The following is a 19,164-nucleotide window of genomic DNA, read 5'->3' as shown; positions in this document are numbered from 1 at the left end:
AAAAAGTCAAAAAAGTCAAAAAAGTCAAAAAAGTCAAAAAAGTAAAAAAAGTCAAAAAAGTCAAAAAAGTCAAAAAAGTCAAAAAAGTCAAAAAAGTCAAAAAAGTCAAAAAAGTCAAAAAAGTCAAAAAAGTCAAAAAAGTCAAAAAAGTCAAAAAAGTCAAAAAAGTCAAAAAAGTCAAAAAAGTCAAAAAAGTCAAAAAAGTCAAAAAAGTCAAAAAAGTCAAAAAAGTCAAAAAAGTCAAAAAAGTCAAAAAAGTCAAAAAAGTCAAAAAAGTCAAAAAAGTCAAAAAAGTCAAAAAAGTCAAAAAGTCAAAAAGTCAAAAAGTCAAAAAGTCAAAAAGTCAAAAAGTCAAAAAGTCAAAAAGTCAAAAAGTCAAAAAGTCAAAAAGTCAAAAAGTCAAAAAGTCAAAAAGTCAAAAAGTCAAAAAGTCAAAAAGTCAAAAAGTCAAAAAGTCAAAAAGTCAAAAAGTCAAAAAGTCAAAAAGTCAAAAAGTCAAAAAGTCAAAAAGTCAAAAAGTCAAAAAGTCAAAAAGTCAAAAAGTCAAAAAGTCAAAAAGTCAAAAAGTCAAAAAGTCAAAAAGTCAAAAAGTCAAAAAGTCAAAAAGTCAAAAAGTCAAAAAGTCAAAAAGTCAAAAAGTCAAAAAGTCAAAAAGTCAAAAAGTCAAAAAGTCAAAAAGTCAAAAAGTCAAAAAGTCAAAAAGTCAAAAAGTCAAAAAGTCAAAAAGTCAAAAAGTCAAAAAGTCAAAATGGCAAAAAGTCAAAAAGTCAAAAAGTCAAAATGGCAAAAAGTCAAAAAGTCAAAAAGTCAAAAAGTCAAAAAGTCAAAAAGTCAAAAAGTCAAAAAGTCAAAAGTCAAAAAGTCAAAAAGTCAAAAAGTCAAATAGTCAAAAAGTCAAAAAGTCAAAAAGTCAAAAAGTCAAAAAGTCAAAAAGTCAAAAAGTCAAAAAGTCAAAAAGTCAAAAAGTCAAAAAGCCAAGAAGTCAAGAAGTCAAAAAGTCAAGAAGTTAAAAAGTCAAAAAAATCAAAAAAGTCAAAAAAGTAAAAAAGTAAAAAAGTAAAAAAAGTAAAAAAGTAAAAAAGTCAAAAAAGTCAAAAAAGTCAAAAAAGTAAAAAAAGTAAAAAAAGTAAAAAATTAAATAAATTCAAAAAAGTCAAAAAAGTCAAAAATGTCAAAAAAGTCAAAAATGTCAAAAAAGTTAAAAAAGTTAAAAAGTCAAAAAAGTCAAAAAAGTAAAAAAAGTCAAAAAAGTCAAAAAAGTCAAAAAAGTCAAAAAAGTCAAAAAAGTCAAAAAAGTCGAAAAAGTCAAAAAGAAAAAAGTCAAAAAAGTCAAAAAAGTCAAAAAAGTCAAAAAAGTCAAAAAAGTCAAAAAAGTCAAAAAAGTCAAAAAAGTCAAAAAAGTCAAAAAAGTCAAAAAAGTCAAAAAAGTCAAAAAAGTCAAAAAAGTCAAAAAAGTCAAAAAAGTCAAAAAAGTCAAAAAAGTCAAAAAAATCAAAAAAGTCAAAAAAGTCAAAAAAGTCAAAAAAGTCAAAAAAGTCAAAGAATCAATAAAGTCAAAAAAAGTCAAAAAAGTAAAAAAAATCAAGAAAATCAAAAAAGTCAAAAAAGTCAAAAAAGTCAAAAAAGTCAAAAAAGTCAAAAAATTAAAAAAACAGTAAAAAAAGTAAAATTTTTAAAATAGTCAAAAAGTTAAAATAGTAAAAAAAGTTGAAAAAAGTAGAAAAAGTAAAAAAAAAATTAAAAAAAAGATAAAAAAGTCAAAAAAGTCAAAAAATGAAAAAGTCAAAAAAGTCAAAAAAGTCAAAAAAGTAAAAAAAGTCAAAAGAGTCAAAAAAGTCAAAAAATTCAAAAAAGTCAAAAAAGTCAAAAAAGTCAAAAAAGTCCAAAAAGTCAAAAAAGTCAAAAAAGTCAAAAAATTCAAAAAAATCAGAAAAGTCAAAAAAGTCAAAAAATCATAAAAGTCAAAAAAAGTAAAAAAAGTAAAAAAAGTCAAGGAAATCAAAAAAGTCAAAAAAGTCAAAAACAGTCAAAAAAGTCAAAAAATTAAAAAAAAAGGAAAAAAAATAAAATTATTAAAATAGTCAAAAAGTAAAAATAGTAAAAAGAGTTGAAAAAAGTAGAAAAAGTAAAAAAAAAAGTAAAAAAAAGTAAAAAAAGTCAAAAAAGTAAAAAAATGAAAAAGTTAAAAAAGTTAAAAAAGTAAAGAAAGTAAGAAATGTAAAATAAGTAAAAAAAAGTAAAACAAGTAAAAAAAGAAAAAAAAGTAAAAAAAAGTAAAAAAAGTAAAAAAAGTAAAACAAGTAAAAAAAGTAAAAAAAGAAAAAAAAAGTAAAACAAGTAAAAAAAATAAAAAAGGTAAAAAAAGTTAAAAAGTCAAAAAAGTCAAAAAAGTGAAAAAGTCAGTCAAAAAGTCAAAAAGTCAAAAAGTCAAAGAGTCGAAAGTCAAAAAGTCAAAAAGAAAGTCAAAAAGTCAAAAAGTTAAAAAGTCAAAAAGTCAAAAAGTCAAAAAGTCAAAAAGTCAAAAAGTCAAAACGTCAAAAAGTCAAAAAGTCAAAAAGTCAAAAAGTCAAAAAGTCAAAAAGTCAAAAAGTCAAAAAGTCAAAAAGACAAAAAGTCAAAAAGTCAAAAAGTCAAAAAGTCAAAAAGTCAAAAAGTCAAAAAGTCAAAAAGTCAAAAAGTCAAAAAGTCAAAAAGTCAAAAAGTCAAAAAGTCAAAAAGTCAAAAAGTCAAAAAGTCAAAAAGTCAAAAAGTCAAAAAGTCAAAAAGTCAAAAAGTCAAAAAGTCAAAAAGTCAAAAAAGTCAAAAAAGTCAAAAAAAGTCAAAAAAGGAAAAAAAAAAGTCAAAAATGCCAAAAAAGGCTAAGATGTCAAAAAAGTCAAAAAATGCTAAGATTTAAAAAAAAAGTCGAAAAAGTCAAAAAGTCAAAAAGGTCAAAGCCAGTCAGAAGTCAGAGATCAAAAGTCAAAAGTCAACAGACAGAAGTCAGTCAGAAGTCAGAAGTTAAAAGTCAGAAATCAGATATCAGAAGCCAGAAGGTAGGAGTCGGGTGTCAGAAGTCAAAAGTCAGAAGCCAAAATTCAAATATCTAAGTCAAAAATTTTAAGTCCACCTTTTAGAAATAAGAAATCAGGATTCAGGAGTCATGAATTGAAAATCCTTTTTTAAAATTTGGAGTCTGAAGTCAGAATTCGGAAATTAAAAACCATAAGTTAGAAATCAGGAGTCAAAAGCCACAAATCTGGAGTCTGATGAAGAGAATTCAAATTTCCTCTAACGATTTGGTGTTAGATTTCCGAGCGTAATTTACAAATGTCTCTAATAAATCGATTGCTAAGCTGATTCCATATATTTTTTTCTGTTCCTCTTACTCCCTCCACAGGACGGCACATCGATGGAATTTGGCACACGGCTGTGGTCGTTTTTGGACGGGAATATTTCTTCGGCTCCCAGGGCATCACAAGTTGTTTACCGGTAAGTTTCTTCCCTGAAACTGCGACGATAAATCCACAAATCTCGACGGCCCGGAAGGCCTACGCCGTATGCACGTCGGCGTGCGTGGGCGGCATCTCTTTGACAGCTCATCTTTTCATTCATTTCCTTACGATAAATATGAATAGGATGACTGATAAATCTATTTTGATTACTCTTATTTCATCCGTCTCGCGGAAATTGCATATCGACTTAGCAAAATTTTTTTCGAGAGTTCAAGAAAAGCGAAAAAATAAATCTTCCCAAAAAGTAAACATTATTCCCGTTGGACTGCACTTTTTGTCTCAAAATAGCCGAAATTTGCGTTTTTCTGCATCTGCTGCCTAGGTTCAGGTTTTCCCGCAATTGGTGCAAATAAATTTTATTTTTATCTCCCGCCCGATTAGGCGGCACAGGCATCAGGAATGTCAGATGATGTAGGTATTCATGCAGCAAGCAGGCACATTCCCGACTCCGGATGCCGCCGGGACGGGTTTTTCGGTTTTAATAAACCCCTCACAAAGAGCCGGGGGAAAAATCTGCGTTTGGATCGTGACGTTTTCGAAGTAACATTTGGTCAAACAGTAAAAAGTGCAGGTTCACGGAGTGCATTTTCTTGAACCCGGCGTGCGTCCGTCTAGCGAAATTTTTGGTGATTTTAGTTTATTACCCACCGATGGTCAAAGGAATTTAATGGCCAGTGTTGCCAGATTACTGTCCATAAGATCTTTGCATTGAAAAGCATAAATTTTTTTCACAATCGAAATCTTTTCTGGAGTTTCTGAAGGAAATATATTACCCTTTTCATAAAAAAAGTTCATTGAAATCTGGCAACCCGGTCTGACGTGACCGTTGGGTGATGTTTTGAGTAAATTTTTGAAGGAGAAACTTTTACGACTCACCGGTGGTAACGATCGGTTTCACACGTGCCATGGTTCAGATTTTTTTTGAGTGAATACGATTGTGAATGGTGTTTTTCATCACCTAAACGAATAATGGTGAGATATTCGTATAACCAGAAAACATACGTCTTTTACCCGATATAGGTAGGTACCTGTTGACGGATGGAAGAGAATGACGAAGGAGGTTGATGATGAGACATGTCGGATACTGGCTAGCTATTTGACATGTTGACCAACATTGAACTTCGGCAGTTTTTCCGCTTTTCGTTGCGGTTATCGTACGACCTTCAGGGGTTTTGTGTACATTGGAGTGTTTTCGTATAATCTGGTTATCTGGGAAATATAGTTCGGCGTAGAATACTGTGAGTTATTTTGAAGTAGGTACTGATTATTTCTCTAAGTTACCTATAATATATCACGCTATCAAGGATTATTTTCGTTATATTCCGTCAACTATGGAAGACTAAGTGACGCTATTCTGAAAAAAATCAACAGACTGCCAACTTTTCTAATATAGACTGTTCCAGAAATCATAAACACATATTCAAAATAAAAAACAATGTTTAAAATTTTGTTTCACACTGTATCATTATTTGTGTACTCATATTTGATGGAAATCTTTAATCATAAGCCAGACTTTGCACTTTGCCTCGAACATGACTCATAAGCTTCTGTACAGTAGCATTACCCATCATTTTCACCACTTTTCCTCTTTAAATTTTCCGAAGTCATCAGCTGGTTTTATGTATTTTCGTAGCTTTGCTTTGGTCAAAGCCCAAAAAGTCCCGATTAACCGTGCCACGGCCCAAAATATGACGGGTCCATCATGCTGCTTGATCATCGGCAATAAACGCTTCTGGAGGCATTCCTTGATGTAGTTCTGGATGTTCATTGTTTCCGGGCTAGATATTTTGCCGCACACGCAAATTGCCTGTCACACTATCACCTTCTTGCCAAATTTTTCGGTGAAAATGGCCTTCTCCGTTTCGGGGATATCCTTGTCCTTGCGTACAGTGAAGTATTATAGTCCAATTTCACAAACGTTTCATCGGCCATGATAATGCACCCAGAACTTTTGCAAAATATTGAATCTTACAATTTCCGGGCTCTTGGTTTGACAGAAGCGGCTTAATTTGGGTTCCTTTTAGGTTTTTTCTGCTTCCAGTACGTCTTGAGCCCAAGTCGCTCTTTAGCACGCATCACGTTAGACGTGGAGGTCTCGTCTTTTCTCGCCGTATTCCAAACGGAAGCCGATAGTTTATGTTTGTAGGCATCCCTGACTTTTTTGTCGATAGCAGGACTTACAGGACCAGATTTTCGACCACTCCTCGGTTCATCTCCAATGTTCACCATATTTTTAATAGCTGTCCGCATGCTTGGCATCGCTCCTCTGATTAGCCCGTTCAGAGTAAGAGCGTGTATTTTTTTCGCTGTGCTCTTCCCAAACGGAGAATCTTTAAAAAATGCTTAGTTAGCTCCAGAGCGACCAAGCGTCCACCTAAGGGGCTGTCCATTAATGATATCACGCAAAATTTGGAAAAAATTCACCCCCCTTCCCCCCTCCGTCACATATTGTCACAAATTCCGTAACCCCCTTTTGTATTACGTCACGTTTTCCTAACCCCCCCCCCCCTGGAGTAAAATTTTAAGGTTAACAACTTTTAACAAGCCTTCAATCATTGCTTAAAACACATTTCAATCATGAGTCCAAGGATTATGTTGATGACTTTCCATATCAACGACCAAATCTAGTCTATCCAACCATCCAAATCTAGTTTCTTTTTTTCAATTCATTCGCAATCCAAATCTTCTCCACAGGTTAGAATAGCCAAGCAATCCTGTTTACATTTTGCCACAATTTAAGTGGGAAGTGGGAAGGACTTTCCTGAGTGTTGCAGTGAAAGTGTTCTTGTGAACTTTCTTATGCTAATAAAATTTACCAAAAGTGATAACGTGAGTATTATTATTCATTAAATGAATGGTGCAAGTGTAGTTTTATTGAGTTTAGGATAAAATTATTTGTTATTGTTTTGTTGTGTTTTTTTTTTGTAATGATAAGTGATGTCACGCTCAAGCTGAGCCCCCCTCCCCCTCATGTCACAAATTGTCACAAAAATCGAAACCCCCTCTCCCCCCCTAACGCGTGACACCATTTATGGACGGCCCCTAAGTGTGGGCAAGAGAAGCAAGCAAACTGATGAAGTGCGTTCTCGGTGCAGATAAATTCGTTCGCAATCGGGCGAAAGAGAACCTTTACAGAAAACTCGGTTTGTCTTCATCGGTTGCGTCTGGCTGGATCAGAACATAAATCTAAAGCCTAGTCCACACTAGGAGACGGTTCGTCTCGAGACGGTCTCAGCGTCTCCCATTTTCTTTGGGAGACACTGAGACCGTCTCAGGTTTCCAACAACAACAACAGACAACAAAGTTCGTCTCATAACAAATATCGCAGTTCATGTTGCCTAGTGTGGACTAGGCTTAACGGAACAAAATTTATAACGCCAAAGGTAGTTAAGATAGAATGCTGGTGTCTTCGACAACATTGCTCTGTATAATAAAGTGCATATTTTTATATGAAATATAAAGTCTAGAGGTCCACCAATAGCGAGATATAAATCATAACTTTCTTGTTAAGCATTTTAGAGCTTAAGTTTCTTCTACAAAGTTATTTATCTCAATAAAATACACAACTTACTTAACATGTCAAAGTTCTACAATCTTAACCCAAGGAGATACGGTTAAATAAAAAAAATACATGAAAAATGCTTATTTTAGTTATTCTCCCGCTATTTTTTAATCTCTCGACTTTAAATTTTATATCAAAATATTCGAATTTATAACTTTGCCCAAAACACCTATCTGGTCATTCCTGAGCGAGTTCTTCTAGCTTCTAGCTTCTAGCACCAGGACCAATGATTAGCTACGAAAGCTTTCTTCGGTCGAAAAATATCAAAAGCGTAGCGGTAAAGAAAGTTAAATCCTAAATTTTACGATTTGTGAAAGTTTTGCAGTTTTATTACTAAAATTTGACCCAGATCCCTGCATAATTTTCACGGTTTGTATAAAAGACAAAGATTTTTGGATAATTTTAGTAAATGTTACTTTGCGAATCGCTGCTTTTGTAAATTAATGCTACCCACGTACGATATTAAAAGTACATAAACCTAATTATACATCAATTTGTGGATGCCCGGATATTGTGAAAAAACTACTTGGATTTTGCCCAGTTTATCCACATTATTTGGAAAATGAAACAGGAAAATCGAATTCAGTTTAAAATTGTTTGTCGAAAATTGGATTTGTGAAAGTTTGTTTCTTCAAAAATCAATCAAAAACTTTCCTTCGTATGCTTTAAACATAAATTGAACACTGCTGATTTGTAGCGTGCGACAAAAAAATGTAAATCGTTTTTCTTCACTAGATAAATGTCTGGAATATCCTCAGATTTGGCTGCATATTGCATGGTTTTTAGAATGGAGAATTTCAGATTATTTACCCGGTTTTCACCATGTTTTTCAAATAATTTGCCAGGAAGTGCCCGGCCCGGCTACGTACAAAAATAGTTCATACATAAACCTACATTGAACCTCTTCAACTGATGCACTGTTCCGCACTGCATAACGGCTTTTAGAAGAAAACATTCCTGCATTGTGAAATCTTTCTGGCTTGATACACTGAGCCACACAGCAGCGTTGCAAGAGCACAATTTTCTAGCCAGCTCCTTCTCTTTTTTTTTTGAGCGAACGACGTCCATCCGACCGTCAGAGCAACCGCAATCGGGCGCACTCGGCAAAAAGATTTGTGAACGTTGATCGGCTGAGCAGTGCACTCGGAAACCGAAATGATAAAAGTGTAATTCGTTCTCTGCTCTGTTCTGTTTGCGAGGTGTTGGACAAGTATGGCTGTCCGTACCGCTCCGACGCTTACATCCTCTTTTTTGACAAATTTTCTCAATGAGATTCCACTCACAGTACACCATTTGTGCACGATACTTTTTGTCTTCTCCGGAGTAAGACCTCGCATTTTGAAATGTAATCACAAACTAAATGTTTTTTGATGTTATCACGTACAGAAATATGTAAACAAAAGGACGCAGCCAGTAGAATTCGAAAAAATATATTCGATTCAGGATGACTGCTAACATTAGGTGTGCTTAAAATTTCTGGAACAGTCTATGTCGTAATTAGTTTTTGAATTGTTGACGTTACTCATTCCAGTACATCTGAAAACATTTTTGCTAACCTTGGATCTTCGAACTCCGCGAAATTTCAATCAAATCTTAAATTCAGTTTCAGATTTAGCCTCGATGTTCTTGTTACGGAGATACATAATTTTTTTTTTCTTTGTACGTTGTTATTAAAAACATGTAGGGGGAAGTCGTCTATGGCCGGACATCGCCTATGTCCGGACAACATAGCTTTTTCGAAAACACAATATCCTAATAATGTTTTAACACCATGAAAATAAAGTAAATAGTAGCCTGATATGGTGTTAGAAATATGGTAATGCAATATAAAAAGGTAAACCAATGATAGGCATCTAAAGCTTTTTTCTAGTAGTACGGAGAGGATCGCCTTAACTTTGCATTTGTACTGTGGTCAGTTTTTTCGGCTTGTAAAGTTTGAACTGCACATGAACGACATCGTTGATTGGTTATCTTTCGACTACAGTAGATATAAGATAAGAAAACGGAAGTTCAAACGAAATATTAGGAACATTCAAAGAAATGCGATTTGTCTATGACCGGACACCAAATTGTTGTCTATGACCGGACAAGAAAATATTCAAGATTATAGATGATTTCAACTAGGAACTTTCATTTTTTCATCTCTATAGCACCCTCAATTGGTTAGCAGAAGATAAGGATTCAATAGCGAAACTATTTTAGTCCTTTGAGAAATTTTAAATTTTGCTGTCCGGTCATAGACAACTTTTCTCTAGTTTTTTCGAAACAAATGTTTCATTTTGGTTTGTCAAAAAAACTTTATTGACTGGCTTCATAGAACATTCAGTATTGGAAAACACATACTAACAAGACCTGTGCAAGTGATTTCAGTCATTTTGCTACGTTTTTGTTCCATTGGTGACCATTTTGGTGAAGTAATTCGTAGTGTCCGGCCATAGACAACAGTTTTGGAAATGAGTAAAAACTAACATGAAATGATTTCTCTTACCACATGAATATGTTGTAAATTTATTTTTCTGTAATATAGTTAAGTGATCATAATATTGATGCTCTTCAGATCAGTAGAGGAACCAATATTTACAAAAATCTATTTTTGAAGTTATTGCTTAAAAACCTTAAGTGTCCGGTAGTAGACAACTTCCCCCTACATCATTCACTATTTATTTTCAATTCCTTCATGACTTCTTTAATTTACCAAACGCGAAAAAGAAACAAAAAAAAAATGAAATTTTAACTAACAAAATCCATAATTAATCGCCTTTCCCGATAAAAAATATAAACAGTTTATATGTAACTATTTAAATTAAATCCTAACATAATAAATATTTAAAAAAAATCTGATTATATGGACCTTTTGAGATTCAATGCACTTAATATTTTGGGAATGAATGGATTTATTTCATCATCAAATCACATTATTTGTTGAGTTTCTAAGCATTTTTAGTAAATCGAGCATTAATTTTAATATTATACTTTGATTTATTTCATGTAGCTAACCGTAAAATCTCGTGACGTCACAATGTTTTGCAAAACCGTGTTAAAAAAATGGCACTTTTCGACGTCACGAAACTAAATCGATCTAAAATAAATTGAACTCAAAATTTTAAAAAAAATTGGTTGTAATAAATCGATTCTTTTCTGGAATTTTCATTCGATCGAATAGAAAAGCAGATAAATACGGTTTGTAAAAAAAATACCGCAAAGTGGGCGTCACGATTTTGTTTGCTTATATTTTGAAAACTATTCGTTCAATAAAAAAAACTTTTGATTCAAAATTGTAGCTTTATAAATTCAGAACTTAGAGGTATAATGTTTTTTTTTCAATGAGCGCTATGAGCTGTAAAACTTACATAAACAGCAAAAAAAATGTAACGCTGGCCGATGTAATTTACGAAGATGTTAGCAAACCGATGTATTTTTTTGGATTATCGTTTTAATATTACATCTTTTCTATGTACACCATGCGAGCACGTCTTTTTGTGTAATGTCGCAACCAGCTATGTTATATCACATCAAGTAGTCAATGTTTATCCAAATTGACAATTGATTTTCTGAACGTTTCAAAAAGTTGGTGGAGGTTTGCAAGGCTCAGGAAGATTTGTTTTTCTGGTGAGAATGATCAATCTTCTCAAAAAAACTCAGCAAAACCATTCAGCAAGGTTTCATTTTCTATTTTTCTCTCCAGGACAATTTCGTCCAAGGGAAACGGCATGAATGAAAAAGAAAGAAAGACTTGAAAACATCCGGAGGAAAACGTGAGTTTTTTTTTCGGATCTGATTATCCTCAAAGAGCTCATTTCCCATTTACTCTTTTAGGAAGTTGTTACACAAACCGGCTGCTTCTTCGTAAGGATACGGAACCTCGAACTTCAAATCTTACTGATACGGTGCCTTAGCTATATTGCTCCACTTTCGATGAAAAATCGTCAGCAATGAAAGAAAGTTTAAACAGCTATCGTTTCTTGGCAAATTATGTGGTCAGAAGTTCAAGTGCAATGTTTCGAAAGGATTTCCATAGCTCTAGCTCAATCGGTGTTGCTGGATAGGTTGGGCACGGGAACCTGTCTTCTCAAAGTATTAGTGGGAGAGTATTTACTTCCTATCCGGACGACCCACAAAGGGAAGATCCCACTTAGGATAAGAATATTATGTAACAGAATGATAATATTTTCAAATAAATTATCTGCTAACAGTTCGAATATAATTGCTCAGTTTAATTCTCATTCAATTCCCAGATACTTATACTGATACTTTTAACTATAATCGTGCTCGAATTTGTCTACTGCGAAACATACTTTTGATGTAATTTGTTTTACATCGTTTGGATGTCATTTCGTATTCACATAAAAACAATGTAATATTAGAGACCTTTTGCAACTCAAGTTATGTGCACGTTTTTGATGTAATATCGCAACACTTTTGTGTTGTGTACATTATACCAAAAAATTGTTTTGCAAAAGTTGTGACGTCACGCTGGAATGTGTCATTTATACTTGGGTGGAAATGGATGTATGGGGAAAATTTTATGATCGAATTTCGAAATCCGACTATAGTTATACATTTTGTGGATAGGCTCAAAAAACTGACATGTGCAAAATTGAGGCTCAATCGGACTTGATTTAGGGGTGCCTCAAAGCGCTCCAAGTTTCCGTTTTTTACCCTCAAAAATCACCAAAAGGGAAACCAAATGAAATTTAAAAAAATCGAAATTTTTAATTTGATGCCAAATAACTTCAAAATATCAATTTCAATTTTGAGGGGTTTTGGAAACAAACGACAACAAACAAACATCAAGAGATGAACGCAACACGGATAGTTGAGATTCACAAATATATTTATATGTTTAGTTTAACCCTTCATTTAATGATTTTTTATTTTCGCTTAAAAATTATTTTAAACAGTTGGAAATGATGAATACATCAAGAAAAAAAATTAAAATAAAATACGATTTTTCACTTTTTTCATACATTAATTGTTACATATTTGTTACTTTATGAAACGAAGGGTTAATAATAAAATTAAAGTACGTTAGAAAATTGAAAAAAAAAGATAGGCGAAATGTTTAGGTATAATCCGTATTAAATAAAGTTTCTACAAAAAAATGCGAAATGCTTATGAAAGATATAATACCTTGGACGTTCCCATTGTGCAGAGTACTTATTTCAGTTTAAAAAACAAAATTGTGATAGTGGAGACTTGGTAGGCTGTGAAAGTCGATGACGAAAGTGTTTTTTTTTGTTGCAGACATTTTCAAGCATATTAAGTTTGTGGCTTGAAAGGCGAAATTTTCTTTGCAACCGGGACCGTCAACCAGCAAATTCACGTGAAGAAGTGTCTCAAAAGCTTTTCTGCCTTACCTGAAGAAACATGACTATTGTCATGGTCTGTGCTGTTTTGGTCGGATTTGGAATCCTGCCATTCTGGAAAAGGGCCATGGAGTGTGTTAAAGCGTAAGTTTAAGCCACGTTAATGAGCCTCAAGATTTTGTAGCATTAGAAGATCGCACAGTCGAAGAGAGAGCAATTTCTTCACCAGCTGATAATTGTTACTCCAATTAGCGAATCTCTATCCACACAGCTGATCGATGCACGATCAGCTGACGATATCAGTATTAAGAAACCGTCAAAGTGATTAGACGTAGCTCCGTATTTCCAATAAAAATTTAAGTTAAAACGTTCAAGTCTAGTTCTGTTTAAGCTAAAAATAAAACGGTCAATCTTTGAAGACGAATAAAGTGTTGTTTAGAATTCAATTCGCGCTTCTCAGTTCCATCCGAAAAGTATTAAATTAAGTGGCTACTAACTGCAAGAGAGTGGAATGCCGCTAGCAACATTCCGATTGTGCCTTTTAGACCGCTGCAAGCATTGTATGGAAATTTCAAATTCTTAAATTTTTACACCTCCCATAACTTTTTCAGGTTGATTATGCAGCCAGAAACAGCAATAAAAATTTTGGAAGCGATCCATCCAGTCCTGAATTAGCGCAAGGAGTTTTAATTTTGCATGGAAATTTGTATGGGAAAACAAAATTTTTTATTCAAAAATCGCCAGCGATGTACAGAAAGATTCTAAAAATATAACTTCGAATGAAAAATATTCCTTGATGCTTGCAGTACAGCCATGTGAACAAAGCACAAACCTAACTGTCGTGATTTTACGAATCTCAATTCAGAGATTCACCTAAACACGTCTGTCGCTCGCAAGAATAGATCAATGACTGACTTTGTTTTGTTTGTTTGTCAAGAGCTGCCAAAATAGCAAATGTTCTCAGAGAAATTTTTTTTATTTTATTCATCTACAGTTTTGCCGAATACAACTATTATTTTATTTTATTCCTAATTAAATTTGATTTATTTTCTGTATATTCTTCATCTCATCCCTACATTCCTTCTCACCTCTATTCTTAATTAAAACTTTTCACACATCAACATTTGTTTTTTTCTTTAGTGCAAAATTTTATTTACCAAATATCCTCAATTTTTATTCCATATTCCACATCTTTATTATCCATCCTACAAATTTTATTTAATTTCTTCGTATACTTCATCACATTTCTACATTCCTTCTCAACTCTATTCTCAATAGAATCTTTAATTTACCGGCTTTTGTTTTTTTTAAATAAAAAAATTTATATCCCAAATATCCCTCATCTCAATTCTACATTCCATTCTCTGCAAAAGCTTTTCAAATCTATTTTTTTTTGCATATTCTTCATTTCATCCGAAAATATTCTTCACAAAAGCCTTCCCAATTTGTGCTTTCTCTGTCGCTCTGCTTTTATTTACCAGAGCCGAAACAATCCGCAAAAAAACATTCTTAGCAACAGCTTTCTCAAACTGTGCTTTCCTTGTTACTCTGTCTCTGTTTATCAGAGCCGGAATAATTCGATAGTATTCTAAGAAACAGTCTGCCCAACCAGAAGGCTTGTTCAAAACAAACAATCAGCAGCAGCAGCCTTAAATATTTGTGCTTCTAACGGCAACTCCGTCTTATTTCCACCGGAAAGCCAAATCAAAATAATCAGCAGCAGCAGCCTTAAATATCTGCGCTTTTCAGGGGCAATTCCGTCTTATTTCCACCGGAAGGCCAAATAAAAACAATCAGCAGCAGCAGCCTTAAATATCTGCGCTTTTAACGGCAATTCCGTCTTATTTCCACCGGAAGGCCAAGTCAAAACAATCAGCAGCAGCAGCCTTAAATATCTGCGCTTTTCAGGGGCAATTCCGTCTTATTTCCACCGGAAGGCCAGATCAAAACAATCAGCAGCAGCAGCCTTAAATATCTGCGCTATTCGTGCTTATTCTACCAACCACGCCATTGTCGTGATTTTACGAATCTCAATTCAGAGATTCACCTAAACACGTCTGTCGCTCGCAAGAATAGATCAATGACTGACTTTGTTTTGTTTGTTTGTCAAGAGCTGCCAAAATAGCAAATGTTCTCATAGAAATTTATTTTATTTTATTCATCTACAGTGTTGCCGAATACAACTATTATTTTATTTTATTCCTAATTAAATTTGATTTATTTTCTGTATATTCTTCATCTCATCCCTACACTAACTTATACCTCAGAAAAGATATTCGATGTTATACAATTTTTTTGTTTTTTTGAATGGTCGGTCGTAATGAACGTGAAATTTGGTATCCGAGGGTTTTTCGGGTCAAAGATGGTTTGTATAATAGTTTCAATAATCTCTCTTTTCATGGAAGGGGGGTCTCCATACAAAATTATCTCACCATCACGTATGAATGGTCGGTCGGAATCAAGTGAAACTTAGTATCCGAGAGTTTTTCGGGCCAGAGATGGTTTGTATAATAGTTTCGAGATTATTACTTTTTATGGAAGGGGGCTCCTATACAAAATCAACTAGAAACGGGACAAAACTCGAACAACTTGACCATTTTCATAAAAACTGATTCACGAGCACAAAGAAGTTAAAGAACTGTAAACATTTTCTAACAATTTATTAAGTAACGGGTAAAATTAAGTTTACCGGGTCAGCTAGTTTAAGCAAAAAATGAAGCTTTAGGATAGTCAAAACCAAAAAGCCAAGACTAACTTCATTTCAAACTTATATGAACTTTCTGGATGATTTAATGTGCCAAAATTTTTTTTCTTCCATGCAAATTTCCATACAAAATTGGAACGCTTTGCGCTAACTCAGGAATCAACCACATTCAAAGCAAACTGGCGTTCTGCGGCGAAGAAAGTGGATAAAGTGACTGTACAAAATCTGATGGCAGGCATCAAACGAAAAGCTTGCCAATTTGGACTCGGTCGACCGGAATCTTAACTGAGTATTTTTGCCGATTTTCATACATATTAAACTCTAAAAATGAAGATGCTATGATTTTTCTACAAACATAAAATCAATTTAAACCAGCGATTTTCAAAAATGACATTAAGAAGTTAGTCGAAGTCATTAAAATAAAAAACATAATTGTCACAAAATTTCTGTTCAAAAATACAGATTTTTGTGAATTATCTTACATTGTTACGATAACATTGTTTTTTTTTTATAATCTCAATCTCATTTTGAATTAAACTCAAACAAATTCGTTTTGATTGCTTGATAATATTCAACGTGACACGTGTTGTCTAAAATGGTGTGCTGTAAAAGAAAATATTTAAAACGATTCGTTCTAACACTATTGAATTTTACAAATTAAATCTTAGCTCCATAGATTACCAGCCAAAATGATAGATGTTTTATTCCTTATCTTTTTTCCTAGCTTCTTATGGAATGAACTAATAATGATGAAATAAATCGTTACTTTGAATATTGTCTTGAAAGAACTTAAATACTCAACTTTGTTTATTTTAAAAATATTAAATTTCAACTGTAAAAATTCAAATCATGTATTATGAAATCTTCAAAAATTTGTAAACTAAAGATTGAATAGAATTTTATTGAAATAAACTAGTTGTAAGAAAATATCTCGAGCAAATCGTAGCCAATATTAATGCCAGGACCCTTAACGATTAAATAAAAATTGTATTATTCACATTTTTGGTAAAAACTTACTAAAACATTTGCGAAAATTCGAAATTTTGAAATAATATTTAAACTGATTAGAATCGCAAACAGAAGTTTGAGAAAAAATGTCATAACTATTACTTGAATATTGACAGAAGGCAATTTGAAATTAAATGAAATCATTAATAAATAGAAGATGAGAGGTTTTTGGATGTTAAAAAAATGTTGATAAAAAATTGATTAATCGCTCTGTTCACGTTCAAATTTTAAAAACAATCTCAACGTGGTATTTTGTTGAAAATGCCTGAAGTTAACCAAGAAATAATCTGGAAAATTGCTAAATTCTCCTCAAACTTGTCAAGCTGATGATAGATGCATGTTTTTTCTTATTTTCCAAAAAAAAATCGCTTACGGGGGCATGAGCTCGAAAATTTGGTAAAAAGGCCACTGATTTAAGCGTTATTTAGTTTGACCACTTTTTGATCCGACACCCTTTATTGAAGAACTACATAAAAATAAACCAAAAAATCGAAGCTTTTAAAATGATTTGAAAGCTGATGTGCTATGATTCAAAAATTGAAAGTTGATTTTTTTTTTCATGTTTGTATTGGGATTTTTTTTTATTGCTCGGTTTTTGGATGAATATTTCAAATCAAATGCCTTTGCGTGGAATCGCCAAGTCTGGGTAGGTTCAAGAATAATTCTAGAAAGCTTAGTCTAAAAAGTTTCTTTGAAATAATTGAGGAAAACGCAAACATTTGTTCAGAAATTGCCCCTTTTTTGGTCTTTCTTTAATATTTTTTTCAGGTTGAATAAATCACATTGTACTATTGCACATATTGTACGTTGTACGTATTAAAAAAATGATATGCCGTGATCGCAGCTTAACCTTATGATGCATAGAAAATTCTAGTATTGCCTTATTGGAACAAAAAGTTTAATTACGATGCTTCTAAAAATACGTTGATATAGAAACTTTAAATTCCATACCAAGGTGAAACAATTTTTTTTACCTTAAATTGAGAAAATAAATGCAAAATTCTTCATAAGAGCTTAAAAAAGTTTCCTCCAAAACTTGTTTTAAAGTTTTGAGTAAATGAGACAGTTATGAGAAGAACGCGCGCAACATAACTGCCGGACCGAAATCCATCAAATTTTTCACACACTTACCGCACTTACAGCGCATCGCAACATTTTGAAGTGGAAAACATCTTTGAAATGTGTGGAAAACTCAATTTACAACCGCCCACATTGTTATACGCCCCGACTCGATTTTCCACGTTACATTTGTGAGTTCCCTTTCCTTTCTACCGTGAGTCTTAGTTCGTGTATTTGTATCTCAGTATTGGTGAGCGCTATCCCGATCGTCCCGAACCGATCGCAATGATCGAAAGACGGATCTCCCGTTGGTTGGCTGACCAGATTTTCTTCAGTTGGATCGTGTTCGTATAACGTTTCTGTTCGGATTTCGGTTTTTCGCTGGTCTGTTTCATACCTGGTGAGAAGTCTCTTATTTTCCACCAAAAGGTGGTTGCTCAAGTTGAACCGAATCGTTTCCTCCATTTCCCGGAGAGTTTTCTGGAATTGTTTGTTCAGTTTTAGTGTCAAAACTTTAGTTTATAGTTATTAAAAGGTACGGTTTTATTTTAGTGGGGTTTCAGTTATTGTAGACCTTGACAAATGGGAGTGATAAAAAAAAATCAATTCCGTCAGAGCTGAAAATTAATTTTCTAATTTTTCTTCCCATTTCAGGGAGCAACCGTCCTTGGGCAACCGCTCAAAAAAGAAGTCATCGGCCGCACATTTATTCCCCAGCCGGTGTTTGCCGATTACGTTCGCGGTTTAGCCGAGAGCAGCTTCCGGTAAGTGACTGTTGGCTGACCCACTTCGGTAGGCCAAATTTAGGCACTGTGCGGCGACATGATGGCTAACCTAATTTGGGGGAAAATTTGGACCGAGTTTATGTGTCTGTGGAAAAGGCCAACAAGCAAATGAAGAAAAAAGCCAATACGCAGTCTTAGTGTGTAAAAATTCGTGATCAGTGTCTAAGCCGGGTTGGATAAAAATAGCGCTTGGCGCAGCAAGAAAAACCTCGACATGCTGCTACTTACATGGAGACTCTTGGTGCTTCGTAGAAATCGGCAAGTCTGCAAGTGTTAGTGAAAATTTTCCTGAGTTCCGTCATCACTCAGATGAGTTCCCTCGCCCAAATATTCGTGGGAGTTCTGGTGCAAAACACACTCAAAACAAAGCGAAGAGGTGAAAATTCTACGTGCCTACTTGTGCTGCATTCTATTGAATATTTTTTTACTTCCCTTTTGGCAGAAGTGGATCGCAAACGAAATCGAGCAAGTTATTTTCCTGAGCCATGTTCTGCTTATTTTCACTGCTTTTCTGCATCGTTGCCGGCTTATTTGGGAGATTAAAAATAAGCTATTCAAAATAGGAAAAGAAAAACAATCACAATTTGATGGCCCAAAATTGTAGGGATGATGTAGGAAAAATGTTGTGCGTAGGCGTCGTCGTCGTCGTTGCTGCACCTTGTTTTGCACCTGAATTTTTAACTGCACAGTTTCTGACTTGCATTTCGATTTGCTCGATAAATCTTTGGGGATGGCCTACTACTGTCCGGTCACATGGTTTGTTGCGGTTTTTATTGCAGGAAGTGGGCGATGAAAGGTTTTCTCGGTTTGTGGAAAATTTTTACCTTCCCACCTTGATTTTTTACTGTTGAAGGTGAAAAGTTAACACTCATATTTCACAATTAAAACCGCAGGATTATGGCTAATAAAAACGGGAAAATCAATTCATTTAGGTTCTAATATCTAAAATTTTATCCCTTCGTTTAAACTCACTTTTTTCAACATCAACACTTCATTCTATTAAATCGATACTTAATTCTAAATTCTTAATTCTCTATTCTCAATTATCATTTCTCAGTTCTCAGTTCTCAATTATAAATTTTCAGTTCTCAATTCTCGATTTTCATTTCTCGATTTTCAATTCTCAATTCTCAATTGTGAATTTTTCCTCAAATCTCAATTCGCTATTCTCAATCGTCAATTCTCAATTCTCGATCGTTAATTCTTTTTTTTTTCTTTATTATAGAGACTTTCAGCCTCGGGCTGG

At 33.5% G+C, this 19,164-nt stretch overlaps 1 protein-coding gene across 7 annotated transcripts in view; it reads left to right on the top strand.

Moving 5' to 3' along the window:
- Window positions 1-19,164, top strand: part of LOC129749725 (uncharacterized) — a 46,252-nt gene that overhangs the window by 15,876 nt on the left and 11,212 nt on the right. For all 7 annotated transcript variants that reach the window (XM_055744821.1, XM_055744807.1, XM_055744813.1 and 4 more), the window contains 2 exons: window positions 3,380-3,471; window positions 17,788-17,897. In XM_055744821.1, the coding sequence (XP_055600796.1) occupies window positions 3,380-3,471; window positions 17,788-17,897 (202 nt within the window). The remainder of the gene's footprint in view (window positions 1-3,379; window positions 3,472-17,787; window positions 17,898-19,164) is intronic.

This window comes from Uranotaenia lowii, chromosome 1, assembly GCF_029784155.1.
Source record: "Uranotaenia lowii strain MFRU-FL chromosome 1, ASM2978415v1, whole genome shotgun sequence".
Taxonomy (NCBI): Eukaryota; Metazoa; Arthropoda; class Insecta; order Diptera; family Culicidae; genus Uranotaenia; species Uranotaenia lowii.
The sequence above is the reverse complement of the archived record's forward strand: the minus strand, read 5'-3'. Positions and strand labels throughout refer to the sequence as shown.